Genomic DNA, 27,852 nt, shown 5'->3' on the forward strand with positions numbered 1-27,852 from the left:
AAAGGAGGCCTCCCCTGTGGTCCTTTGAAAAGGCACTGTGGCGTGGCCCACTAAGTCTCTGCAGAGGCACCAGGGATGCCTTCGGACACAGCAGCCAGGCCTTTGAAAAGGCACTGTGGCATGGCCCACTAAGTCTCTGCAGAGGCACCAGGGATGCCTTCGGACACAGCAGCCAGGCCGGAGGCTCGATGGTCTAAAGTCTGGCTCTGAAATCCCCCAGGTGTGCCGACCTTCCCAAACAAGACGCAGGCATGAGATGCACGGGACAGATGGGCCTGGAGCTCAGGCTGTCATTCCCACAGAGGATTCCACCAAGAAAGAACTAATGCATCTTCAGGTCTAGGGTGTGATGATGTGGTGCCTGCAGAGCCCTCTCTTCCACAGGCGGCACACGGGTACCAGGAAAACACGTGTCTTGCTTTAATGCAGTCTTCCACCTGGTGGCCCTTCAAATGCCCCTTGGCGTGGAGCTCACATGATCTGAACCTCAGAAAGGTGGATTCTAGCTGACATGCACAAGAGGTATCTAAATGTCCTTCCTCTTGGGACTTGGTTAACCCTGTTGCTATCATTCAGCTCTTCTCAGACCCCTATACAAGACCTCTGTGGTGCCCCTACACAGCATCACGACAAGGTCCCTGCAGTCCTCAGGGGAAACCCCCGACTCCAAGTCAGTAAACTCTTAATTTGGCAGTTTGACAGTGAAGAGTCTTCTTTCAGAGGAAACTAGGGGATTAATCTCACTGCCCACGGCTTCAGGCTTAGCGTTCAGGCTCCCGAGGAGAGCAACGCTACCCTCCTATCTTCACTGACAGACCCACCCCAGGAACCCTCACCTGCCTTTGGGCAGCCTCCACACCCTGCTCCTGACAACCACACCCATAGGGACAGAAACTACCAATTTGCCCACAGTTATTCAGAGAAATCTTTCCAACCACCCTCAGCCTGCTGGCTGCAGACTCTGGTGGCCCGTCCCCCTCAGGGTCTACCTGTCCTCCGGCCAAGACTGCCCCGCAGGCCACACCACCTCCCTGGACCCAGGGTTTCTGTGCTCCCTCTGCAGGTCTGCGTGCTCCCTCTGCAGGTCTGTGTGCTCCCTCTGCAGGTCTCTGTGCTCCCTCTGCAGGTCTCTGGAGTCTCTGTCCACCTCTGTCTGGCTGCTCAGGGACAAGCTTTTAGTTCCGCTGTGTTGGTGCGTGTGCAACTGGCTTATTGATAAACCCACTTCTTTATCTTACTGTCCCTTTCAACCTCACCTGTAAGCTATTTTTTCCAGCCCTGGATGAAACTTCAGGCAAGTTGTATAGCTTTTCCACTCATTCTCAGACAGTGGACAGAGAGCCTCTTTGTTTTGGCATGAAGAGTCCTGTTCAGTCTCTTAAGCAAATAATTCTAGCCCAGCCTGGTTTGAGAACCCAAACTCCCAAACTTGTATGCGAGGTAAAGCTTTCCCCTGCCCAGCCCTGAGGGCTGTGGGAAGTAGGTGCTGGTGGAGGTTGTCTTTCTCACTGTTTTCTAGCTCCTCTCCCCTCCTGTTCTTAACTTCTGACCCTTCCAAGGTTGGATCCGGGGCAGCAAATTAGGGGCAAGACTGTAGTCGTCTGAGGCTGGCTGATGTCTGCTGTTGCTGCCCCTGAGACAGCAGGTGCACAAAAGCCAGCTCTTCCTTCTTGGGGTGCTTCTGTGGAGTCTACAAAGATTCTGCCACGGAGACCTCCGACTGCCACTCCAGACGCAGGGCAGCGTGCCTCCCCCAGCCGGGCATCTGCTCCCTCAGCCCCTGGCCTCAGTGATGTACCCGCTTCTGGCTGGGGCCACATGGATCCTCCCAGCCAGCTCACTGGATGGTTACCCTTAAGGTGACTCCAAGCAGCTCTCTCCATTGTCCACACAGGGCCAGGCAACTGTTTCCTGCCCAGGTAGAAGGACAGCCCTCTCCCGACCAGCTCTCCGTGCTCCGCTCCCAGACGAGCCACTCCTGTCTCAATCTCGGGCCTTTAGACTTCTTCTGGTGGACATTAGCATCACACTCTGTGGCCTCCAGACTCCAGGGCACACATGGTAAGCCAAGAAGCTCTCCAGGGAGTTCAAGAACTTGGAGAAGTCCAGAAGCTCTCCAAGGCATTCATATGAAGCCCACCTCATTTTACTTGCCATCAGAGGGAAAATATCAGCACACTAACAACTCATTCCAGTCGCTCAACCTCTTCTATTTCCATTTCTTATAATACTGAGGCAGCCAATGAGCTGATTCTGGCAGAAAGTTTTTTGTCTCTAGCATATATGTTCAGGTGGTTTAGCACCTCAGGGAAGAACATGAGGACACTCGACACATGTTATACGTCAGCATCTTATCACATGTGTTAGAAACACTTCAGAGAGGGGCGAGCCTGGGCACTGTGATGTTCACAGGATGGGCAGGAGGAGGAGCCAGCAAGCAAGATGGGGAAGAACCCTGAGAGCACGGAGTCAAGAAACGAAGTGTTACGAGCAAGGGTGGTTTATTTGGTCAAAAGCTGCTGCTGGGTTGAGCATGATGTGTCTGAGAAGTGGCCAATGGATTTGGGAAAATGGGGGCTGTTGATATCCTTGATAAAAGCTGGGTCAGAGGCACTCATGGACCTTCCTGGTCTGGTCCTGCCTTCTTTTCCCAGCCCACCAGGGCACTGGGCTTTGGCGATCTCAAACTACTGGCAGTGCCTCATATGCCACCTGCCCCCATTTCGCAGGGAGCCCCTGTTCATCTTTCCAGATGGTGGTGAGACGCCACCTCTCATTAAGCCTTCCCTATGTTGATACAAGATCTGCTCCCGTGCCCCTCACTTCACTCTACTTCCCCCTCATTCTGCTTCAGCCACAGAGGCTTCATGCTGTTTCTCAGGTGCACCCTGCACACTCCCTCCTGGAGCTCTGTACTGCACTGTCCCCTCTTCCCCTGGATTTCTGTGACACTCCCTCCCGCACCTCCTTGGTTTCTGTGACACTCCCTCCTGCACCTCCTTAGTTTCTGTGACACTCCCTCCTGCACCTCCTTGGTTTCTGTGACACTCCCTCCCGCACCTCCTTTGGATGAGGGAGCTCCAATTTACCTTCTTGGTGTGATCTTTCCTCCCTCTTGAAAATCTGACACCCCATCCACCATGCTTTATCTTCTTTTCCTGTTTTATTTTTCTCTACTGCTTTTACCACCCTGCAGAGAAGCAATTTACTTATCTTATTCCTTGCCTATCATCCCCCCTTGGAATATAAGCTCTGCAAGGGCAAGAACTTCTCACTGAGGTGTTATATGCTGTATCTCCAACAGGGAACACTGTCAGCTTATCTTAGGTGCTCAGTAAATATCTGCTGAATAAATAAACAAGTAAATAAACATCATGATGGGGCAAAGCCTGATCTAGGTGGGTTGCACCCCCTCTGGGGGTGCTTTTCTGCAACAAGGAGCAGAGCCGTGGGGAGGTAATGCACACAGGGTGTGGTGGTGTAGGTCTGTATGAGTGAGTGTGTGTGTGTGTGTGTGTGTGTGTGTGTGTGTGTGTGTGTGTGCTGAAATGACCCAGGAGAGAGCGTGGAGCCAGTGACGTAGGAGGCGGCAGACATCTGCTGGAGCTAAGTCCCTGAGTTGGCCAAAGGCAATGAGATATGAGAGATAAGAGGAACACTAATTCTGAACAAGAGCAGAGAGAGTGTTTAGGTACAGATGCAGCCGGAATCCATCGTGGGGCTAACACTACAGAATCGGGCTAGAAACAAATTCCCCCTTTCAACCCCCACGGTGCCTTATCCAAAGCCTCTGGGGGTGCCAACTGCTTTCTGACTTGCCTGACTGATCTCAGATAGCAGACGGAATGGGTCACGAGGTAGATACCAACAGATATAACCTGCCAATGAGCTTGTCTGGTACTTTCTTCAAAATACCAGTCAACCAATTCTAGAATCACTGTTGCAGGAGTGGAAGGACCTAAGATCACCAGTCCAATCCTATTAGGGTAAGTAAGAGGAAACTGAGGCCCAGGGAGGGGACATGTTTGTCCCCTTCCGGGGTTAGTGGTCAGTCTGGGACTAGAACCGAAGGCCCTTTTCAAGAGTCTTCTGCAGCATCGAGCAGCCTCTGCCCTGTGCTGTGGAATCTGACTGTGGCTCCCTGTGTCACTGGGTAAGCCAGCACAATGGCACAGAAGCCTAACATAGGACAAGGGACTTTACAACATTTTTATGGCATCATGGTTCTTGCTGGGACCCGCTGAGGTAGGTCCACATTCTGCAGAAGAATCCAGCACCAGGGATGCCACACCCATTCCCCAGAACCCTCCCCAGACGGGTTCTCTTGAGCACTGTCAGGAGAGCGACAGCCTTTCAGGAGAGCAGTTTGGGGATTTGAACAAAACCTAAAACCTGCACACCTTTGCAACTTGCACTTACACATCTACGAAATGTTCCTAAGAATCGCCAGTGGAAGGAGGCAAAGATATATGTGCAAGATGGCTCACCCAGGCTTTGTTAATACCGGTTGAGCATCCCTAATCCAATAATCCCAAACCTGAAATGTTCCAAAATCTGAATTTTGAGTGCTGACATGATGCTCCAGGGAAATACTCATTGGAGCACTTTGGATTTTGGATTTTCAGATCAGAGATGCTGAGCAAGTATAATGCAAATATTCCAAAATCTGGAAAAATCCAAAATCCAAAACACATCTGGTCCCAAGCATTTCAGATAAGAGATACTCGACCTGTAATAGCAAAACTCACAAATAATGTATACACCTGAATTTAAGCTGCCTTGGAGCAAGAGATTGGGAAGACTTCACTTTTTTACATAATATACTTCTGTATTATTTGAATTTATTATGAATATGTAGTATTACTTTCACAATTCAAAGAAGTAAAGATTAAAAGGACAAACAAAACCTTCTCTGATCCAGATGGAATGATGTTTAGAGCATGGCAATATAAATGGTTTCTTGTACTTGTTTATATTATTGAAATTTTACGTTGGGTATCAAATATTACAAAGATATCAACATAGTATGGGAAATTCCTCCCCTGGGTTCCTACTGCCTTGAAAATAAAGAAAAATGTCTCACCCACCGAGCAGAGAAAGCAAGTTGTCCTGAATGCCCACTCTTCCCTTCATCCTTCTTCTATAGCAGTAGAACGCCTGACATTTTAGGCCGGGTACATATTGTCTCAGAATACTCACTACATTTCCCAGCCTTCCTTGCAGCCAGGTAAGGCCATGTGACTAAGTTCTGGCCAAGAGAATGAGAGCACAGGTGATATCTGAGAAGCTTCTGGGTCATGTCCTTAAAGAACAGGGGTATGCACTCAGAAGAGAAATACAATAAAAACAACACTGAGGTACATTTCCCACCTATCAGACTGGCAAAAACCAAAAGCTTGATGCATACTCTGTTGGTGAAATTGTGTGGAAATAGGCACTCATGCACTCCTGGAGGGAATGTAAAATTACATGACCCCTAGGATGGAAAATTTGGGAATATCTTTAAAATGACAATATATTTTATTTACACTCTGATCTAAGAGCAATCTCACTCCCAAGGAATTTACTCTAAAGATAAACAGTCTAACCAACATGGTGAAGCCCCCTCTCTACTAAAAATACAAAAATTAGCCAGATATGGTGGTAGGCACCTATAATCCCGGCTACTTGGGAGGCTGAGGCAGGAGAATTGCTTGAACCCGGGAGGTGGAGGTTGCAGTGAGCCGACACTGGGCCATTGCACTCCAGCCTGGGCAACAAGAGCAAAACTCCATCTCAAAAAAAAGAAAAAAAAAAAAAGATAACCCCCCAATAATAACAAAAATACAAAGTTATTCATTGTGGCATTATTTGTAATTGCAAAATATTGAAAACACCTAAATGCTCATTTACAGGAGATTTTGATGAAGTAAATTATGATCCGCCCACTCAGTGGGTGCTTCAAAGCTGTGAACAAAGTGAAAAAGATCTCTGTGAGGTCATACAACCTGATTTCCAAGGTATATTGTTGATGTTTTAAAAAACCAAAGAGTATATGCAATATGCAAACACTTGTGTAACATGGGGAAAAATGAAGGAATGGAGTGGAACAGATAGGGGTGAGGGAATAATGCTACTTTGATGTTACCAATTTGTATAATTTTTGCCTTTACAGCCTTGTTAACAGTTTACATATTCAGAAATTAAATTACATCAACAAGAATCAACAACAAGGAAAACAGATCACAAATAAATGGCATTATATTTCAAATAAATAACACAGCGATAAAGGAAAAACAAAAATTAATACAAGTAGCTTTTAAAAATAGTGCTTTGGGCCAGACGTGGTGGCTCACGCCTATAATCCCAGCACTTTGGGAGGCCAAGGCGAGTGGATCACCTGAGGACAGGAGTTTGAGACCAGTCTGGCCAACATGGTGAAACCCCGTCTCTAATAAAAATACAAAAATTAGGTGGGCATGGTGGCTCATGCCTGTAGTCCCAGCTACTCGGGAGGCTGAGGCAGGGGAATCACTTGAACCCGGGAGGCAGAGGTTGCAGTGAGCCGAGATTGCACCCACTGCACTCCAGCCTGGGAGACAAAGTAAGACTCTGTCTCAAAAACATAAAATTAAAAAAATATATATATATATATATGTGTGTGTGTGTGTGTGTATATATATACACATATATGTATATATATATAGCATAGGCACACAACAGAATACCATTCAGCAATACAAAGGAATGAGCTACTGATGCATTCTGCAACATGGATGACTCTCAAAAACATTACACTAAGTGTTGAAGAAGCGTGGCACAAAAGGCCATGTATTGTATGATTTCATGTAGATGAAAAGTCCAGAAAATGCAAACCTAAAGAAAGAGAAATCAGTGGCTGCTCAGGGCTAGAGGTATATGTGGAGATTAACTGCCAATGGTCAAGAGAGAGAATTCTGAGTGATGGATGCATTCTAAAGTGGATTGTGGTGGTGGGCGCACAACTTTCTAACTGGGGCACCGCCCACTGTTTGCTTTTGCAGTCTCGGGTCCCAGTGCTTCCCTTCATGCACCTTAAATTCTACTTAATGTGTCCCGAAGGAGCCTCATGCTTTCAAGCCTCTGCCCAGGCTATTCCTCCCGTCCAGCAGGTAACTCCTCCCAGTCTCCACCTGTGGCAGTGTTATTTACTTGCCATGGCCCAGAACAAATGTCACTTCCTCTGGCATGCCATCATCAATCCCTTCCTCCTACACAGTCTTGCCGAACGTTCTCGCACACCCCTGAGAATCTGCTTCACTCGAATTCTTCAGCTGTGTCTATGCATGGCTGTCTCCTCACCACTCGACAGGGAGCAACTTCAGGGCAGGGACAAGGTCTCATTCTTCTACTGCACCTAGCAAAGTGTCAGGTACATCATAGCATTTGACAAATGATGGATAGATGAGAGGATAGATGGATGGATGGATGCGTGGATGATGGATGGACAAAGCTATGAAGAACAAGGGGGACTAAAGCCGATGGAAAATGGACAGGCTGGTTTAAGCAAAGGTGAGCCAGCTGTTAGGAAAGCACTTTTTAAAAGACTAAAAAACAATGACTATGTGTAAAAGACAATGGTGAAGAAGATAACTCGTCTCTTACCTTCATCAAGCAGCCAGCAAACACAAGGAAGCCTTTTGAATGCAGATGCTTGGCCAATGAGAACCCAAATCCAGAGTCACAGCCTGTGACCAGGACAGCTTTGCTGCCAACCTGTTTTACAAGGTCAGATTCCATGTTAGGAACCGGTGGTACCGGGGCAAAGTGACCAGGCCTCTCCACCCTCTGTGCAGTGAGAGTTAGTGCTTCCTGAGTGGCCCAAGCCTGGCCCTCCCTACCTTGTTCTTGCTGTCTGGAGAAGCACCATGGTATAGTGGAAAGGCCAGGTTCTAACCCAGACTCGGCTACCAACCAGCAATGTTGCTTGGGAAAATTACTTCTGCCTTCAGGATCTCATCTACAGTCCCCCATGCTACATGTGAGAAACAGAGGTCTTTTTAAAACGTTCAATGTAGCTAGTGATAGAGCTGGAACTGAAACCAGGGCTGAGAGATTCCAGAGTCTAAACTCTTCTTCTTTTTTTTGAGACGGAGTTTGGCTCTTGTTGCCCAGGCTGGAGGGCAATGGCCGGTCTCGGCTCACCGCAAAACCTTCACCTTCCGGGTTCAAGCAGTTCTCCTGCCTCAGCCTCCCAAGTAGCTGGGATTACAGGCATGCACCTCCATGCCCAGCTAATTTTGTATTTTTAGTAGAGATGGGGTTTCTCCATGTTGGCCAGGCTGGTCTTGAACTCCCTACCTTAGGTGATCCACCCACCTCGGCCTCCCAAAGTGCTGGGATTACAGGCGGGAGCCACCGCCCTGGGCCTCCGGAGTCTAAACTCTTAACCCCTAACTTGCTGGGTGGGGCTGGGAGTTCTCGCCCCCCCCCCCAGGCCTCCAGTGATACCTTCCTGGCTGGGAGGGGCTGGGAGTTCTCGCTCCCCACTAGGCCTCCAGTGATACCTTCCTGGCTGGGAGGGGCTGGAGTGCCTCATTACTGCTTCCTCACCACATGGATGGGGGTGTGTGAGCTCATTACTGATGAGGGGCTTTGGGGGAGGGTTAAGTGAGAAAGTGGCTCCGAGTGTCCTGGAAACACTAAGGCCCCACTCTGAGGGTAGCTCAGGGCCTAGGGGCCCAGAACAAAGGGTTCTGATCATCCAACTGGCTCCCGGGTAGCTGGGCTTCCACTCACCGGCTCCGCCGCACTGGCATAAGTCCGACGGCCAATCGGGATAAAGGAAGTAGAACCAAGCAATAGTGGGCGTCTGCGAGAGAAAAGGAAGCCGTGAGTACAAGGACAGACTAGACAGACCCTCAGCCACACTGGCCTAAAGCAGCACTGGGTGTCTCTCCAGCCCCGGCTCCTGGAGACAGCTTGCTGGTACAACTGAGTAAGAGGCCCTCTTTCCACCAGGGTTGCTGGCTGATAGAAAGTGAGCCAGTATTTGCTATGGCTATGTTTGCCACTGTCCAGGAAGAGCCTTCCTGAGAATAAAGCCAATTTTGAAGCTACTTTTGTTGGGCAGGCTCTGCTAAACCCTGGCCATCCAGTGTCCCACTCCAATAAAGTTCCATTTTCTGCTTTCCAAGATGACATAGATAGGTAATGTTTCAAGCTAATTCAAGTGTGAACTATCCTTGCAGTAGTATAGCTTTGTTAAAGCCTGCTGCAATTTTGATGTCTTAATCCACGGTAGGCTAAGCTTCCTGATAGTTACTTCAATCATACTTTTTATTTTGAAATAATTGTAGATTCACATGCAATTAAGAAATAATACAGAGAGATGCCAGGTCTTACCTCATTTCCCCTAAGGGTAGTATCTTGCAAAACTGTATTACCATATCACAACCAGGATACTGACACGGATACAATAAAAACACAGAAATTTCCATCACCACAAGGATCCTTCATGTTACCCTTTTATAGCCACACCTACTTTCTTCCCACCGCACTCCATCTTTAACCACAAATCTGTTCCCCATCTCTATAATTTTAGCATTTCAAGAATGTTATGTAAATGGAATCATACAGTATGTATCCTTCAGGGGCTGGCTTTTTTCATTCAACATAATTCTCTGGAGATTCATCCAGATTGTTATGTATCAATAATTTGCTCCTTTTTATTGCTAGGTAGTGCTCCATGATACAGGGGTATGACAATTTGCTTAACTATTTACCTACTGAAGGACAGCTGAGTTGTTTCCTGTTTGGGCATATTATGAATAAAGCTGCTTGAACATTCCTACACAGGTTTTTGCGCAAATGTTGAGTTTTCATTTCTCTTGGGTAGGTGCCCAGGGGTGTAATTGCTGGGTCATATGGTAGTTGCAGGTTTAGTTTTTTAAGAAACTGACAAACTGTTTATGAAAGTGGCTATAGTATGCTACATCCCCAGTGGCAGTGTCTGAACAACCCAGTTTCCCCACAGCCTTGCCGGCATTTGGTGGTGTCACTATTTTCTAGTTTAGCCATGCTGAAAACTGTATCATGATATTTCGCTGTGGTTTTAATCTGCATTTCCCTAATGGCTAATGATGTTGAACATCTTTTCATGTTTATTTGTCACCTGTCTTAGTCTGTTTGGGCTGCTATAACAAAATACCATAGACTGGGTGGCTTACAAACAACAGACTTATATTCCTTACAGTTCTGGAAGCTGGGGAGTTGAAGTGCAAAGTGCCAGCAGACTGTGTTTGGCGAGGGCCCACTTTCTTCATAGACAGATGTCTTCTCACTGTAACCTCACATGGCAAAGGTCTCTTTTATAAAGACACTAATCCCATCCATGAGGGCTCCACCTTCATGACCTAATCACCTCCCAGGGCCCCTGCCTCCTAATACCAATACCTTGGGGGTTAGGATTTCAACACAGGAATTTGAGGAGAATGCAAACATTCAGACCATAGCACCCTATGTTTGGTAAAATGCCTCTTCATGTCTTTTGCCCATATTCTATTGAATTGTTCGTTCTTCTACCCCGTTGAATGTTGAGAATTCTTCAGATGTCCTAGCTGCTAGTCCTTGGTTACATATGTGGTAGGCAAAATTTTTCTCCTAGTCTATAACGTGCCTTTTTATCCTCTGTAGCAGGGTCTACTGCAGGGGCAAAAATGTTTCACTTGGACTCGGAATCAGGAAACCAGGGGTTGTAACCCAGACTCTGCCACCAACCAACAACGTTGCTTAGAGAAATTACTTCTGCCTTCAGGATCTGTGTCCTCGTCTACAATCACCCATGCACCACGTGGGACAACAGAGGAATTTTCAATGCCCAATGTAGTTAGTGATAGAGCTAACTAGTGAAACCAGGGCTGAGAGAGTCCAGAGTCTAAACTCTTAACCCCTAAATAAAGTCCAGTATTTTCCTCTTATGCGGCATGCTTTTGGTGTCAAGTCTCAGAGCTCTTTGCCCCCAGGACCCAAAGATTTTCTTCTATGTTCTTTTCTAAAAGTTTTATAGTTTTGGCTGGGATGGTGGCTCATGCCTGTAATCCCAGCGCTTTGGGAGGCTGAGGTGGGCAGATTGCTTGAGCTCAGGAGTTCGAGAACAGCCCGGGCAACATGGCGAAACCCCATCTCTACAAAAAATACGAAAATTAGTCAGGTGTGGTGGCTCACGCCTTTAAGTCCCAGCTACTTGGAAGGCTGAGGCAGGAAGATCAACTGAGCCCAGGAGGCAGAGGTTGCAATGAGCTGAGATCGCACCACTGCACTCCAGCCTGGGGGACTGAGGGAGACCCTGTCTCAAAAAAAAAAAAGTTTTATAGTTTTATGTTTTACTTCTTAAGTCTATGATCCATTAATTTTTGTATAAGACGTCAGACTTAGGTCTAAGTTTTGTGTCCATTTGTTCCAGCGCCATTTTTTGAAAACGTTATCTTTCCTCCATTGAATTGCTTTTGCACTTTTGTCAAAAATTGGTTGGGCATATTTGGGTGGGCCTATTTCTGGATTTTCTATTTTGATTCATTGATATATGTGCTGCTACTTTATTTTTCTTCTTCAAAATTCTTTTAGCTATTCTATTTCCTTTGCCTTTCCATATAAATTTTAGAGTAATCTTGTCTTCATCTATAAAAAATATGACTGGGATTTTTATAGAAAGTGTGCTAAACCTGTATATCAATTTGGGGAAAGTTGGCATCTTTACTTTGTTGAGTCTTCCAATTCCTGAGTACAGTATGGGGTTTCCATTTACATAGATCTTTGATTTCTTTCATCAGTGTTGTGTCGTTTTCAGCATTTAAACCATACATGCGGCCGGGCATGGTGGGTCATCCCTGTAACCCCAGCACTTTGGGAGGCCGAGGCGGGTGGATCAACTGAGGTCAGGAGTTCAAGACCAGCCTGGCCGACATGGTGAAACCCTGACTCTACTAAAAATATAAAAAACCAGCCGGGCATGGTGAGGGGGTGCCTGTAATCCCAGCTCCTCGGGAGGCTGAGGCAGAAGAATCACTTGAACCCAGGAGGCGGAAGTCAAAGTGAGCCGAGATTGCACCATTGCACTGAAGCCTGGGCAACAAGAGTGAAACTCCGTCTCAAAAAAACCCAACCAAACAAACAAAAACAAAACAAACAAATCCTACACATGCTGTGTTACGTGTAACATGTTTGTTACATCTATTTCTCTCTTTTTTTGAGCAACTACAAATGGTATTGTTTTGTTTTGTTTTATTTTATTTCATTCTATTTTATTTTTTGAGACAGGGTCTCACTCTGTTGCCTAGGCTGGAGTGCGGTAGCATGATCTCGGCTCACTGCAGCCTCCGCCTGCCACACTCAAGCAATCTTCCCACCTCAGCCTCCCCAGTAGCTGGGACTACAGGCATGCACCACCAGGTTCAGCTAATTTTTGTATTTTTTGCAGAGACAGGGTCTCACCATGTTGCCCAGGCTGATCTTGAACTCCTGGACTCAAGTGATCCTCCCACCTCATCCTCCCAAAGTGCTGGGATTACAGGCATGAACTACCACATCCGGTCGAAACTGTATTGTTCTAAAATTTGATATCCATATGTTCATTGCTAGTATACAGAAATGCAATTGATTTTTGTGTGTTATCTTGTATCTTGTAACCCTGCTAAACTTACTTATTAGTTCTAGGAGTTTTTTTGTGGATGCCTTGGGATCTTCTATGTACACAATCATGTAATCTGCAAATATGGAGTCTTATTCCTTCTTTTCCAATCTATATGACTTTTACCTCCATTTCTTATCTTATTGCACTGGCTAGAAATTACAGCACTATGTTGGATAAGTGGTGAGAACTAATATCCTTGGTTTGTTCCCCATCTTAGGGACAAAGCATTCAGTCTCACCCTTAAGTATGTTAGCTGAAGGCTTATGGTGTTTACCCTTTATCAAGTTCAGGAAATTCCCCCTCTATGTCTATTTTTCCTGAGATTTTTAAAATCATAAATGTGTGCTAAATTTTGCATCTTCTGCATTGATAGAGAGCATCATGTAAGTTTTCTTCTTTTAGTTCATTAATTTGGTGGATGAGATTAATTTTCAAATAATGAACCATCCTTATATCCCTGGAACAAACCCACTTGTTCTGTCCTACTACGCTGGTCATTTGGCTAGAGAGAGCAAATTTTTGTTGGGGATTTTTGCGTCTGAGCTTACTGGTATTTCTGGGTTGCCGGCTGCTTCAACTCCAAGTCTGGGACATAAGAAACAAAAAGAAAACCTAGAGAACTCATCACTGCGCCATTTCTTGGGTCCTGAGGTCCTTAGCTGGTCTGCCTTCTTCTCTCTGCCTTTTAAGAGGCTTTTTATATATTACATACTTACTAAATTATTTATAATTTATGTAATATCCAGGGTTTTTAGTTGTACTTGACAGAAAGAATAGAGAAAAGTACATCTACTCCATCTTCCCAGAAGCGGAGGTCCTGTTAGTTTTTAAAGGATATTAACCCAGTAATGACAAATGGAGGAGGTAGGGGTGAATGAGCAGGTGGTAACAGGGGAAAAGAGATGGGAGATAGACTTACCTTTTCTGTATACCATTTGACGCCATTCAAATTTTGTTTTTTGTTTTGTTTTGTTTTGTTTTTGAGACAGAGTTTCACTCTTGTTGCCCAGGCTGGAGTGCAGTGACACGACCTCAGCTCACTGCAACCTCTGCCTCCTGGGTTCAAGCGATTCTCCTGCCTCAGCCTCCTGAGTAGCTGGGACTACAGGCTTGCATCACCACACCTGGCCAATTTTTGTATTTTTAGTAGAGACGGGGTTTCACCATGTTGGCCACGCCGGTCTCGAACTCCTGACCTCAGGTGATCCGCCTGCCTTGGCCTCCCAAAGTGCTGGGATCACAGGCATGAGCCACGGTGCCCGGCCTGCCATTCAAATTTTGTACCATGTAAATATATTACCTATTCAACATATTAAGCTTTTAAAAAATTATTAAAATATGTTCTTAAAGAACATTAAATTCACTAGACAGAAATGAGGGTTCACTAGGAAAACCTGCCAAGGTAACCCCCTGTCCTTTTGTACTGCCACAGAGGAGTCTGGATTTTAAGTCCTTGTGCACAGATGGTCTCAAGTGATCAGGATAGTGTGGTCGGTACACCCAAAGCTCGTGAATGACTCCATCCAAAGAGCATCAGTCTGTATTCCCATGACCCCCAGTGTTGCTCTGCAGAAAGAATGAGAAGGTGTCATTGAAACCACCATTGCAAAACACTGAGACAGTGAAAGAGAGCTGACCTAACCAACTCCATCTTGCTTCTAACCTCCAAGCCGTCCTTTTTCATTCCTGGCTGTGGGCTGAGCTAGCTTTGGGAGGAACTTAGTTTATAGTTTTGTTTTTTTGAGATGGAGTTATATTTGAGATGAGTTATATTTTTTTGAGATAAAGTTTCACTCTTGTCACCCAGGCTAGAGTGCAGTGGTACGATCTTGGCTCGCTGCAACCTGGGTTCAAGCAATTCTCCAGCTTCAGCTTCCCAAGTGGTTGGGATTACAGGCACCCACCACCACGCCTGGCTAAGTTTTGTATTTTCAGTAGAGACAGGGTTTTGCCATGTTGGCCAGGCTGGTCTCGAACTCCTGACCTCAGGTGTTCCGCCCACCTCAGCCTCCCAAAGTGCTGGGATTACAGGTGTGAGCCACCATGCCCAGACTATAGTTTATAGTTTAAAACAAAGATGGCAGCCCTTTCCCAAAACAAACCTCCTTCTTGCCTGGGGATCAGACTGTCTTTGTAGGACTAACAAATTAGGCACCAGATTACAAATTATAAACCATAATTTATAGTCATACAGCTGGAAGCTACAAGATTCTGACCCTCCCTGAACTGCTCCTAAGATCAGTGCTTGAGATATTTTGCAGACCCTGCACTTGATAGATCAGCTGGCACCACCCAGGTGGATAAACTGGCTCATCTGATCTTGTGGCCCCGATCCAGGAACTGACTCAGCACAAGAAGACAGCTTCAATTTCCCATGATTTCCTCTCCGGCCCAACCAATCAATACTCTGTCACTGGCCTTCCCCAACCCACCAAATTATCCTTAAAAACTCTTGATTCCTGAATGTTTGGAGAGACTGATTTGAGTAATAATAAAACTCTGGTCTCTTGCACAGCCGGCGCTGCGTGAATTACTCTTTGTCTACTGCAATTCCTCTGTCTTGATAAACCGGTTCTGTCTAGGCAGTGAGCAAGGTGAAGCCATTGGGCAGTTACATCCCTAGTGGAACTAGATGTTTTGTTCCTGTCTCCTAAGGGCCACACCCTTAGCACTTTTTTTTTTAGACAGCGTCTCTCTCTTTCACCCAGACTGGAGTGCTGTGGCACAACCTTGGCTCACTGCAACCTCTGCCTCCCGGGTTCAAGCAATTCTCATGCCTCTGGCTCCCAAGTAGCTGGGATTATTATAGGCATGTTCCACCACGCCCTGCTAAATTTTGTGTTTTTGGTAGAGATGGGGTTTCACCATGTTGGCCAGGCTGGTCTCGAACTCCTGGCCTCAAGTGATCTACCTGCCTCTGTCTCCCAAAGTGCTGGGATTACAGGTGTGAACCACCGTGCCCAGCCTACCTGACATTTTTAAAAGTAACAAAAAGGTTGTGGCCGGGAGCGGTGGCTCACACCTGTAATCCCAGCACTTTGGGAGGCTGAGGCGGGCAGACACTTGAGGCCAGGAGTTCGAGACCAGCCTGGCCAACATGGTGAAACCCCATCTCTACTAAAAATACAAAAATTAGCAGGGCGTGGTGGCACACGCCTATAATCCCAGCTACTCAGGAGGCTGAGGCAGCAGAATCATTTGAGCCCGGGAAGCAGAGGTTGCAGTGAGCCAAGATTGTGCCACTGTACTCCAGCCTGGGCGAGAGTGAGACCTGTCTTAAAACAAAAACAAAACAAAACAAGTAACAAAAAGGTCTAGGCAAGAGAGCTTATTTCAGATTGACTTGCTGCCCGTCTTTCTCTAAACTGTCTCTCCATTGTCAAATATATTCAGACCTAAAATTAACTGAGTCTGGGTGTGTTATACCAGGCTCTACCACTTATACCCAACAGTCAATGGCGCATTTCTACTCTTCTAGAGAGCAGAAGGTTCTATCTCGACTCACCTGCCCCCCGCACAGCAATACCCTGACAAGGTGGGTAAGGTGGGGCTGTGAATACTCCTGGGCGGGCAGCTCCAGCTAGCATGAGAGTGCCTCCTGAGCACTGCTGGAGTTCTCGGCCTTTCCTTCTTGGCCACTGCTGGGATTGCCTCATCCTACTCTAATTCCTCTTCCCTCAATTTGCAGCTCTTACAGTCGCTGTGGGATCCCCATCTTAGGGCTGCTTCTCAATTTGAAGGGGCCTTGGGAGCAGGAAGACCTTACTGCCTCAGCTCTCAAAAGTTAGTTAACAAGCACTTGGGGAGCTTGTTAAAATGCAAACTCCCAGGTCCCTCCCGTTGACATTCTGATTCAGTAGGAAGGGGTGGCCCCAGAAATCTGCCTGTGTCATTCACCTCAGGGGATTCCAGTGCAACAGGTCCTGGGGGAAGAACTGGTTCATCTAGTCCACAGCAGTTGTTCTCTGGGCCCCTGTTTATTAGAATCACTTGGAAATGTGATCATGGTCGTGTGGTTATATTACTAAAACGAGTTCTTATCATTTAGAGATAAATATTAAAATATTTGCAAATGAAATACCATGTCCAGGAATTGCTTTGAAAAATAATCTGGTATGGGGAGGGGGAGGAAAATGGAGATGTAGCTGAAACAAGATTGGCCATGTGCTAATAATTATGGAAACCCAGGTGACAGGTACACCAGGGATCAATATACAGCTTTCTACTTTTGCATATGTTTGAGATTCTCCATAGAATGATTTTTTTTTCTTTTTAATCACAGGGAAGTTCTTTAAAGTATTCCTTTGCCTAGCCTCACTCCTGACCCAGAGGTGAGGCACAGATACTTTTTCCCTCACTGTTCTCTAGGTGATTCTAACCCACAACCAAGGTTCAATACCACTGCCTTACAGGGAGAGAAAAACAAAGACCTATCCCCAGGGGGTTCCCCTTTGAGCCCCTTGAATGTCAAAGCCCCAATATCCCTGTGAACAGCTGGAGGCCACAGCCCGGCTGAGCTGTGACAGACACTGCTCGTTGCCTGCCAGCATCCGTTCTTCTCATCTGCCTCACTAACAAGAATCTGGATTTTGTCCGGGGACAGCAGTGCGCCCAACGCTTTCCAGATTACCACCCACCTAGTGGTCACGTGACCTGCCCCTGGCCAATAGGCTGCAAGCGGAGGTCGACCACAATTGCTGAGTTTTGCTTTCCCGATGCAGGTGCGTTGCTTGTCCCTGCCTGGACTGAGGCTGGAGGTGAAGGACTATCACAGTATCCTGGGATCCTGAGCTGCCTTCAGAATAACACAGCAGAAAAAAACAAGGAGCCTGGGCTCCCCAAAGCCACAATGGCCCTAGACTTCTAGGGGTTCCTGCTACTTTTAGTGTGAGGCAATCCCAGCTCATACACTGGTCTCCCAGGGCTAAGAATGCCCATGAGGCGTTAGGCCCAAAACCAGCACATAAAATAGTGTGTATTTCCCTGGAGGGTCTCCTCTGCCCAGGAGGGTCCTGCAGTAACAGCAAGCTGCTGGCCAACCAAGCCACTAACACCAACAGCTATGCCGGTCTCAGTCTCTCGGGAGGCACAAGTTAAGCTCGAGATGGTCAACACGCTTTCTTTCTTTCTTGTTTTGTTTTGTGTTTTTTTTTTTTTTTTTTGGTTTTTTTTTGGTTTTTTTTTGTTTTTTTGAGACGGAGTTTTGCTCTTGTCGCCCAGGCTGGAGTGCAATGGCACGATCTCGGCTCACCGCAACCTCTTCCTCCCGGGTTCAAGCGATTCTCCCGCCTCAGCCTCCCAAGTAGCTGGGATTACAGGCACACGCCACAAGCCCGGCTAATTTTGTATTTTTATTAGAGACGGGGTTTCTCCATGTTGGACAGGTTGGTCTCAAACTCCCGACCTCAGGTGATCCGCCCGCCTCAGCCTCCCAAAGTGCTGGGATTACACGTGTGAGCCACCGTGCCCCCACCGGTCAACACACTTTCTGAAGGGAGAGCCCAAAGGGGTGGCTGTGAGATTCAGAAGACGAGAGCTTCCTGATTTTTGCCCTAACCCAGGAACAGAATGAGAGGGAGGAAGTGGTGCAGTCTGGCACCTCCCCAAGGCGCTGTGGAAGAGCCTGCTGTCCTCAGAGTCCTGGCCATCCCGGCCGCATTTGAGAGCGCTCCCTGTGCTGGCCAGGGCGTTCATTCTGGCTTCTTCTCTATCTTACCAGTCTGTGTATCTGTGCCTTTTATTGTCCCCATCAGGAATCAGCAACAATAACCAGTAACCCAGCTTTCTGCTGAGAGGAGCCATGAGTCCATTTGAATCTAACAAGACGGGGCTTAGGAGGAACACATATCAGTGGCACAGGTGCAGCTCGGGAGAAATATGGCCTCACGGCAGCATCTGTGAAAAAAATTTAGCCTGTTTGACCATGAATCCCGCATGTGATGTGGCAGCCAAAAGAAGCTATGTGAGCCTAGGCTGGACAGGAAAGAAACTAGGATAGGGGAGGCAAGAGCCCTTCTCCACTCTGCCCGGGTCAGGCCACCCTGGGAGCACTATGTGCTGTACCTGGCCTGGCAGAGCTGAGCACTGGTGATCACAGCCCAGGAGGCAGGGTCCCAGATGTGAGCAAGGCACCTGCCCCAGGGATGCCAGAGTCTTCTGGCAAAGCCAGAAATCTGAGAAATCTGAAATCGGAGGGCCATGGGGAGCCAGTAAGCACAGCAGGTTGTCAAGTGTTGGGGTTGGGGGCCTTATCCAGCCACTCCTGGGAAGGTTTTCATCTGGACGGAGCCATGTGTACTGGGTGATGCCTGCTCTGGGCACGTCAAGAGTGGTGGGTGTTTTGTTCAGGCACCACATCTTAAGAAGGAGCACAGGCAAAGTGCAGACCATTCAGGGGGGAGACCTGGATGATAGTGGGGAAACCATGAGAGATAAACAAGGAGAAACCATGTGGGTGGAATAAGAGTAGACAAGTGGGTGGGTATTGAGGTGGCACAGTGCCCCTGGGGAGAAGGGAATAACTCGTTCAGTGTGAATGCAGGGGCAGACCCAAGAACAAGGAGTGGCATTAACAGGAGAAAAGATTTCTCCTCAATAAGGAGATGTCCAAACACAGGAGGCCTGCTATGAGAGGTACTAACCTCTCCATCACTGGACATACTCAAACAGAGGCGATAAAGTCACTTGGTAAGGATGCTATCAGCAAGATTCACTCACAGGTGGAGACTGGAATATGACGCCCTTTCCAACTGAGACTCAAGCAAAATAATCAGGCCAAAGTTTTCCCTTTGAGGGACTGTGGGATCCTAGGCATGGCGATTACCCACCATGCCAGCCTCCTTCTGTACCTGGGTCCCCCTCCACGCTGCCCATACCTTCACCCTACGACATTGACTCTACTCTGACAGCTCTGCGGCTGCCCAACCACCGCCCAGGCCCCTCAACCTAACCAAGTTACTTCTCAGTCCATCCAGAAGATTCCGAATTCCCTTTGACAATCTTTCTTTCCCCTCAAGTGAGCCAGGAGCTTGACTAATGCCTCACTTTCCTGACATTTGAGAACAAAACCTTTGTAAAAGTATTTTAACTTCCTGTGGGATTATCTTCTCCTCTATAAAAAAACTCCAGAAATCTCTAAAAGCCACGTTGGAGACAGATCTTGCCATCTTTATGAATCACTCACTGAAAAAACAATTGCAGCAAGTCACCTTCTTTCAAAAGCCCTTCAACAAAGCCGAGCTCCATCCCCGCTCTGATGGCAGGGGCCTCCACCGCCCCCGCTCTGATGGCAGGGGCCTCCTGCCACCTGTGCCAATGGGGCATTCTAAACTCTTCTCACGTGGGGTCCTCAGGTAGGTGGAGCCCCAGCTCCAAGCCATGCCTCTGTATCTCTCAGAAATAAATTCAAGCAAATGCTGCTAAAAGCCGGGCCGGGCGTGGTGAATCCCAGCACATTGGGAGGCCGAGGCAGGCGGATCAGTTGAAGTCAGGAGTTCAAGACCAGCCTGGCCAACATGGCAAAACCCCATCTCTACTAAAAATACAAAAAATTAGCCGGGTGTGATGGCACGTGCCTGTAGTCCCAGCTACTTGGGAGGCTGAGGCGGAAGAATTGCTTGAACCCGGGAGGCAGAGGTTGCTCTGAGCCAAGAGGTTGCCACATTGCCTGGGCAACAGAGTCTCAGTCTAAATGCATGTTCCATTAAACATATTATTGGCATAGAAATATCAGTGTTCTAGATCCTGGGACTTTGAATTTAACATAATCTTCAATTTCACTCCCCTCAAATATAACAGAAAGAAAAAGGTATTTCTTGTTTTTTCCTTGCTCAGACTGCAAAAGAGTAAAATGTGGCAGCAGAGCCCACTGAATCCCCTGGGAAAAGGCAATTCCAGAAGCTCTCAAAGAAGAACAGCTGCTTGTCTAATTTGTACTTATATAATGCTTCCTCGAAATCACACAAACGATGCGGTGAAGGCTCGGGACATTTCGGGTAACTGATTTCATGCATGAAGTTTTAAAAGAGCAGTTATCCAGGTGGCTAAAGTAATGAGCCACATAAAATAATGTACCTCCTGGCACGACGGGCTGAGAAAAGCACTGCTTCACTGCCGCGGGCGTCTTGCCACACAAACCCAAACTGAGAGACATTGTACAACATAACCAGCCAGAGTGTCAAGGTCGTGAGCGAAAAAGACTGAAGACCTGTCCCCGGCAGGAAGAAACTAAAAACACATGACACCTCCGTGCCATGTGGGATTTGGGATTCGATCCTGGACCAGAAAAAGGTCCATCAGCAGCCACTTGGCAACACTGGAATAAGGTCTGTAGACTAGTTAATAGTATTCTATCAATGGTAATTTCCTGATTTTGATCATTGCAGTATGGTTTTGTAAGATGTTAACATTTAGGGAAGTTAGCTGAAGGGGATCCAGAAACCCTTTCCAACGATTTTTGCAACTCTTGTATAAGTCTAAAGTTATTTCAAAATAAAAAGGGTTTTAAAAAGTGGTTATGGCCAGGCACAGTGGCTCATGCCTGTAATCCTAGCACTTTGGGAGGCCAAGGCGGGTGGATCACCTGAGGTCAGGAGTTCAAGACCAGCCTGGCCAACCTGGTGAAACCCCGTCTCTACTAAAAATATAAAAATTAGCTGGGCATGGTGGCAGGCGCCTGTAATCCCAGCTACTCAGGAGGCTGACGTGGGAGAATCACTTGAACCCAGGAGGCGGAGGTGGCAGTGAGCCGAGATCACGCCACTGCACTCCAGCCTGGCAACAGAGTGAGACTCCGTCAAAAAGAAAAAAAAATAAGTGGTTATGAAAGATATTCCTTTCTGCCCTGTGTGCCCTGGGAAAATGTCTTCCCAGGACACCTCTGAGTTTCCTCTGCTGGGAGACAAAGGTATTGAGAGACATCTCTGAGAATCAGGCCTCATCACCGCCTACACCGTCCATGTGTGAAAACCTCTGCCTGCTCAGAAAGTGTCCCCTCAAGGCCACCACCACCTCTGGTTGCTTACCTTGCTCCATTTTCTCTATCACAGGCACTTAGGGTTTTTCCTGGGAGCCGTGACAGGGGTCTGGAGAGGCGGGTGGCCAGCATGGTAGCAACGGGTGTTAGAACGGCCCAGTTCCTCCCGGTGGTTCTGAAACACAAACGCACCCTCAGCATTACTTTGTTGCCTTCCGGGCTTTAATCAGGAACAGTCATGTTCCTTTCAGGTTGTGAAAGTCAAACTGGGCTGCATCTGTTCCACCCAGCTCCAGTCCTGGTACCACCAGGCAGTCTACTCTGGTTCCTCTCTCAAGCTGCAGCTTCACGATGGAAAGAGTCAGGAGCCAGGGTGCCTGGAAGCCTGGGTTCTGGCTCTAGCTGTGCCACCAAACACACTGGGCAACCCTGGGCAAGTCATCACCCATTCATAATGTGAGCAGGTTGGCCCAGATCAGTGATCCTCGAACCCGCCAACCACTGGGAGACTCGGGGACCTAACCCCTCAGGGATTCTGACTCGGTAAGTCCTATTCCTCTAACCTGCTGAAACGCCCACCTGTGGTGCCCCAGGGCATCAGCCTTCATTCCTGAGGTGCCCACCTGCCCCTGCAGGCAGCTTGTCCTCATGCCACATAGCATCTGACTCAGCCGTCCACCTCTTTCCCCCATGCGAACAAACAAGGGGGCTCTGGCTCTGAGGCTGAATTAATCAGTAATTCATTATAGCATAGAGTTTGGAGCTGCCAAATAAGAGACTCTTGTAATTAACACACACACACACACCCTCCCCCCTCCCTCACCATTTGAGGTTAAAGCAACCTTATTGCAACAAGAATCTCTTGGTAACACCTTAAGGCTGCTAGGCACCACGACTCTTCAGCATTATTGACCGCTGATCAGCATGGGCATGTGTTGCCCTCCTGTTCTGTTAATAGTGATTCCTCCAGGCCTAAAGGAAGGAAGGCGGGCTGGTAAATGGGTTCCAGCCTCTCCTTTGCCTACCTGGCTATAGTCTGTCATACTGTTCCTGGTAATAAGGTACTGCCTGGGAGGCTCCTCCCCTGCCTGTTTGCTGCCACCCCAAACCTTACTGATAACCAGCCACCTGGGCCCAGAGGTCAGCAGTGTTAACTGAGCAACCACTGCCATGCACTCTGCTGGAAGCAGGTGGAGGCGTTTAATCTGTTTAATCCTCAGGAAAGGAAAGCAGGCAGAAACCTCTCTGGTGTTACCTTTCCAGAACTACAGTAAACTCTTGCTTGTACTCCTGCCCCTATTTGCCACACCCCCATTCTCAGCACAGCAGCCCAAGAAACCTTTTTAACACCGGTCAAGCTATGCGACTTCCGTGTTTAAAGCCAACTTTCCATGCCCGTGGGGGCTGGCCTCTCCCTCCCTGGAGGCCCCTAGCTCACTGGGCCACCCTCCTTTTTGCTCACTGCGTCGCAGCCACCACTGACTCCAAGAACTCCTTGCCCATGTGAGGGTGTTCCTGCCTCAGAGTACCGGCTCCTGCTCTGCTCTCATCCTGGATGCTGAGTCCTCTGTCTCCCTCACTAAAGTGGCTCCCATTCAACACACAGGTTGCTCTCTGTAAGATCACTCTCATAGCAGCTACCTTCATTCAAAATTATGTTTATTTACTTTATCCTCTACTAGATCCTAAGCTCAGTGACACCAGGAATCCTCTCCACCTGGTTCACCACCAAATCCTCAGTGCCTAGAACGAGCCTGACGCAAAGGAGGCACTCTGAGTCCCTGGGGAGTGGACGGGAGCTGAGTGGGCTCCCGCAGGGCAGTCTGGGGGTGGAAAGTTGGCCTGTGGCCACAAAAGAAGTTTCCATGGAAAGCCCCTTGCAGAGAGCAGCAGAATGGAGCCCAGACTGGCTTTTTATGGTCTTATGGAAGGCACAGGCCCATGTTGGCTCAGACTTTTTAATGAGGCACCTCCTCCCGCCATCTAAGTACTGACCAGCTGGCTAAGCACACACATCTCTACCTCCTCCCTCCAAGACCCAGGACCAGAGTCTGAGGTCACCATCACTGGGAAACTTCCCATCCAGTCATCTATAATTAAAGTCCTTTCCACCCCTTAGCTCAATGCCTGTGGCAGAAAATGCTTTAATATGATCTCCAAATAGACAGCTGCTTTCCATTTTGTTTTCCTTGAAGTCAGCCATATCTAAAAGTACTAAAGCCAAAATAATTAAAAGTGCATAAAAACTCAGTCCCTTGGCCAGGCGTGGTGGCTCACGCCTGTAATCCCAGCACTTTGGGAGGCTGAGGCAGGTGGATCACCTGAGGTCATGAGTTCGAGACCAGCCTGGCTGACATGGTGAAACCCTGTCTCTACTAAAAATACAAAAAATAGCCAGGCGTGGTGGCGGGCGCCCACAGTCCCAGCTACTCGGGAGGCTGGGGCAGGAGAATCGCTTGAACCCAGGAGGCGGAGGTTGCAGTGAGCTGAGATCACGCCACTGCACTCCAGCCTGGGTGACAGAGCAAGGCTCCGTCTCAAAAAAAAAAACAAAACAAAAAAAACAAAAAACTCAGTCCCTTGAACAATGCACTGTTCTCAATGTAGTCTGTTGCATGCGTGTTTCTTAAACATGCAGCTATTTCCACTGCAGGGCTCCCAAAGACTCTTCAGGGTAGCTGTCTGCCATCTTCATGTTTTGTGCCAGGCCTTATTCTCTGTAAATATTAAGTTCTCAAACTTCACACACCACTTTCTTGCCTTTTAGTTTGGGAACAGAAATGGCTGTGGGAGGCGGGTGCTCAGTCTCCTCAGCCTTGAAAGTCAAGTAATTAGTTGCCCTGAGGTGACTGAGCACAGGGGGCTTGACTCCCAGGGACCAAACTCATAAGATACTGTCACAAAATCACGATGCTCACATATCAACCTGGAATCTTGGAGACATTTTTTAATGCTAGAAACACCTGGGGATTCTCTCAAGGGCCCTCTCCACTGTCAAGGTATAACACATGGAAAGCACTCTTACTCCAGAAAAAGAAAACAGCGTGCGCATCCTTCCTCACTGCTGGGCTCACTGTGTTCCATTCCAACATGACCATCTTGCAGAGGTCACAGCTGGGGGCTTTCCTGTGAGGCAGCAGCAGGGGCTCCCCTCAAAGGGGCAGGCATTCCCAGTACTAACATTCTCAGCAGAGGCAAGGTATCCCCAGCAAACCGGGTCACACGAGGCAGGAAAGAGAACTCAGGTGTTTCTGGACATGAATCCTACATGGGCCCTTGCCACTCCCAAGTGGGAGGCAAAGGTCCTGCCCCGAGGAGGGCAAGCTGGGGTTATGCAGGGAAACAGCCAATGCAGAGACCTCACACTGAAGAGCTTCAGACCAGCAAATTTCTGTGTCAGCTTCCCAAATCCTACAACTGGCAGCCTACCTAAACATGTTCTACTTGGCTGATTTGTTTGGCCAGCCTGCTGTTTTAAAAAGCAGTGTAACTAGGCAGCTAAGCTATGCTTGAACTCAATACAAACAGTTTGTACTTACTATGTTAAAACTATCCATATCATCTTTGTTAATTGCCTGGACACTATGGGCATTTGAGTTTTGAGATTCCTGACCATATATATCTATATATGCACTATAATCAAATAACTATTTTATATATATATATATATATATATATATATATATATATTTGGCCATTCCTCTTCCGAACATTTCGTAGAATCTTGCTTGAAAGTTCCAACCCAGCTCAGCTATACGTGGGAGCTTCCTTGAGGTCATGCAAACGGAAAACCTGACAAGTTTTCAAGCCCTCGTTCAAAAAGACACCTAACATTCCTTAGAGAAGTAACCATTCTCAAACAAAAGTCAGAAATAATTACACAGGAACATCAAGTGATATAGTAGACAGTGTTCTCACCACCACTGTATCATACATGCAGAGATGACACTCACATGGCTTGTTTCACAGGGACCTTCAATAAAAGCCAAGGGTCTAACATTAGGCACACCCAATGCAGACACCTTGATCGTCCTGAGAGACATTCCAGTCACCAGATTAGGCTTGGGTGGCGACCAGTTCTCCTCCGATAACACACCACAAACACTCTGCAGTGACTACCTTTCGGGGGTCTGTCCTGCTCGCCTGATGTCCCCTCCTCTCAGACCTGCCCCTCCCTCATAGGATTTGGCCTCTGCAGCTGCAGAGACTATGCTTTGGTCACGGAGGACTGAGCCAGGAAGAGACACCAGACCCAAGGTGAACCCATTGTTCTGTCCCCTGGCACCGTGAGAGAATGCGAACCATGCTCTGTGGCGCAGGGCCATGCAATGGGGCTGCTGGAGGACGGCAGCTACACTCCACTGGGCCCTGAAGCCACAGAGAGAGGGAGAAAGCCGATCTGCAGGGGGTGGGGGGATAAGATGCTCATGCAGAAAGCAGCAGGGGTGGAGGTGGAGGGAGGGAGGGAGAAAAGCAACAGCAGCAGCAGCCGCCTCCCATCTGCCCCCCAGCTCCAGAAGCCATGCTGTGCCTTTACAGTCTCTGTGTAATTTAAGCAGGCTGGACGTTTCTGCCACTTGCCACCAAATCAATAGTAGCTAAAACTGAAGGCAGAACACTATTATTTTTAACTTTTTATTTTTGTGGGTAGGTCGTAGTTGTATATATTTACGGGGTACTATTTTGATATAGGCATACAATATGTAATAATCACCTGAGGGAAAATGGAGTATCCACCCCCTCAAGCATTTCTCCTTTGTGTTACAAACAATCCAATTATACTCTTTTAGTTATTTTTATATGTGCAATTAAATGATCATTGACTATAGTCGCTGTGTTATGCTAGCAAATACTAGTTCTTATTCATTCTCTTTAACTTTTTGGTACCCATTGACCATCCCATCTTCTCCCCACTGCACAGACCCTCACTACCTGTCCCAGCCTCTGGTAACCATCATTCTACTACATCTCCATGAGCTCAATTGTTTTAATTTTTAGCTCCTACAAATAAGTGAGAACATGCAAAGCTTGTCTTTCTGTGCCTGGCTTATTTCACTTAACATAATGACCTCCAGTTCCATCCACGTTGTTGCAAATGACAGATCTCATTCTTTTTTTCTGGCTGAATACTACTCCATTGTGTATATGTACCACATTTTCTTTATCCATTTATCTGCTGATGGACAGTTAGGTTGCTTCCAAATCTTAGCTATTGTAAAAAGTGCTGGAACCAACATGGGAGTGCAGATATCTCTTCGATATACTGATTTCCTTCCTTTTGGGTATATACCCAGCAGTGGTACTGCTGGATCCTATGGTAGCTCTATTTTTTGTTTTTGGAGGAACCTACAAACTATTCTCTGTAGTGGTTGTACTAATTTACATTCCCACCAACAGCATATGAGGTGTATTAATTCTCAGTTTTGACCCCTATTCTGAGAATGCCTCATTTATAATGACCTTATAACGACACTGGAACCTGTGCTTCCCCCATTCCACTCCTCTTCTGTCCTTCCCCAAGACAAAGTGTTACCCGAGCTGTCAAAACTGCCATAATTACAACTGCCAGATCAAGTGGGCATTTTTTCGCTAGGAGAACAGGGCTTGCCTACCAAATTAAAGGCAGGCCACTAAACAACGGAGTCTCAGGACTCTGTTCTTGGTCTGTTCTCCGCACCATGACGAGCACTCATAGCTTTAAATACGATTCACATGCCGCCAACTCCCGAAGGTTGATCTCCAACCCAACCTTCTCCCCTGAACTCAGACAACGGCGCATCTAACATCTCCACTTGAATGTTTACTACGTATCTCAAATGCAACCTGTGCAAAACTGAGCCTGTGCTATTGTCCCGCAGACCTGTTCCTCTAAATCTTCCTCATTCTTGACTCCCCTTTCCTGCACACTCCACAGCCCAGTGCTCGGCCAGTCCTATCAATGCCACCTTCACATATATCTAGGAACCTCCACTACCAGCCTAGTCCAAGCCTTCATCCCTTCTTGCCTGGATTATTGCAATAGCCTCCCAACTAGACTCTCCGCTTCCACTGTAGTTCCTCCAGATTCTGGTCAACACAGCCTGCAGGATCTTGCGGAACATAAATCAGATCATGTCACGCCTCACCAAACTCCTGCCAGAGTAAAAGCCAAAATCTAGAGTTTGCCTACAAGGCCCTCCATGTTCTGGGTCTCCATCGTCTCTCTGACCTCATTCCTACCTGGTTCACT

General features: G+C 47.5%; 1 protein-coding gene across 9 annotated transcripts in view; it reads right to left on the reverse strand.

The window, feature by feature from the left end:
- The window catches only part of BDH1 (3-hydroxybutyrate dehydrogenase 1), a 63,251-nt gene that overhangs the window by 14,676 nt on the left and 20,723 nt on the right, over positions 1–27,852 (reverse strand). For 5 of the 9 annotated variants that reach the window (XM_016942570.3, XM_016942573.3, XM_016942571.4 and 2 more), the window contains 3 exons: positions 21,673–21,798; positions 8,758–8,830; positions 7,624–7,734 (listed from right to left, as the gene is read on the reverse strand). In XM_016942570.3, the coding sequence (XP_016798059.1) occupies positions 7,624–7,734; positions 8,758–8,830; positions 21,673–21,755 (267 nt within the window). In that variant the 5' untranslated portion in view covers positions 21,756–21,798. Of the gene's footprint in view, positions 1–7,623; positions 7,735–8,757; positions 8,831–9,363; positions 9,423–13,568; positions 14,216–21,672; positions 21,799–27,852 lie in introns of all 9 variants that reach the window. The other 4 variants (XM_063807445.1, XM_063807446.1, XM_054682500.2 and 1 more) reach the window with 3 other exon arrangements.

This window comes from Pan troglodytes, chromosome 2, assembly GCF_028858775.2.
Source record: "Pan troglodytes isolate AG18354 chromosome 2, NHGRI_mPanTro3-v2.0_pri, whole genome shotgun sequence".
Taxonomy (NCBI): domain Eukaryota; kingdom Metazoa; phylum Chordata; class Mammalia; order Primates; family Hominidae; genus Pan; species Pan troglodytes.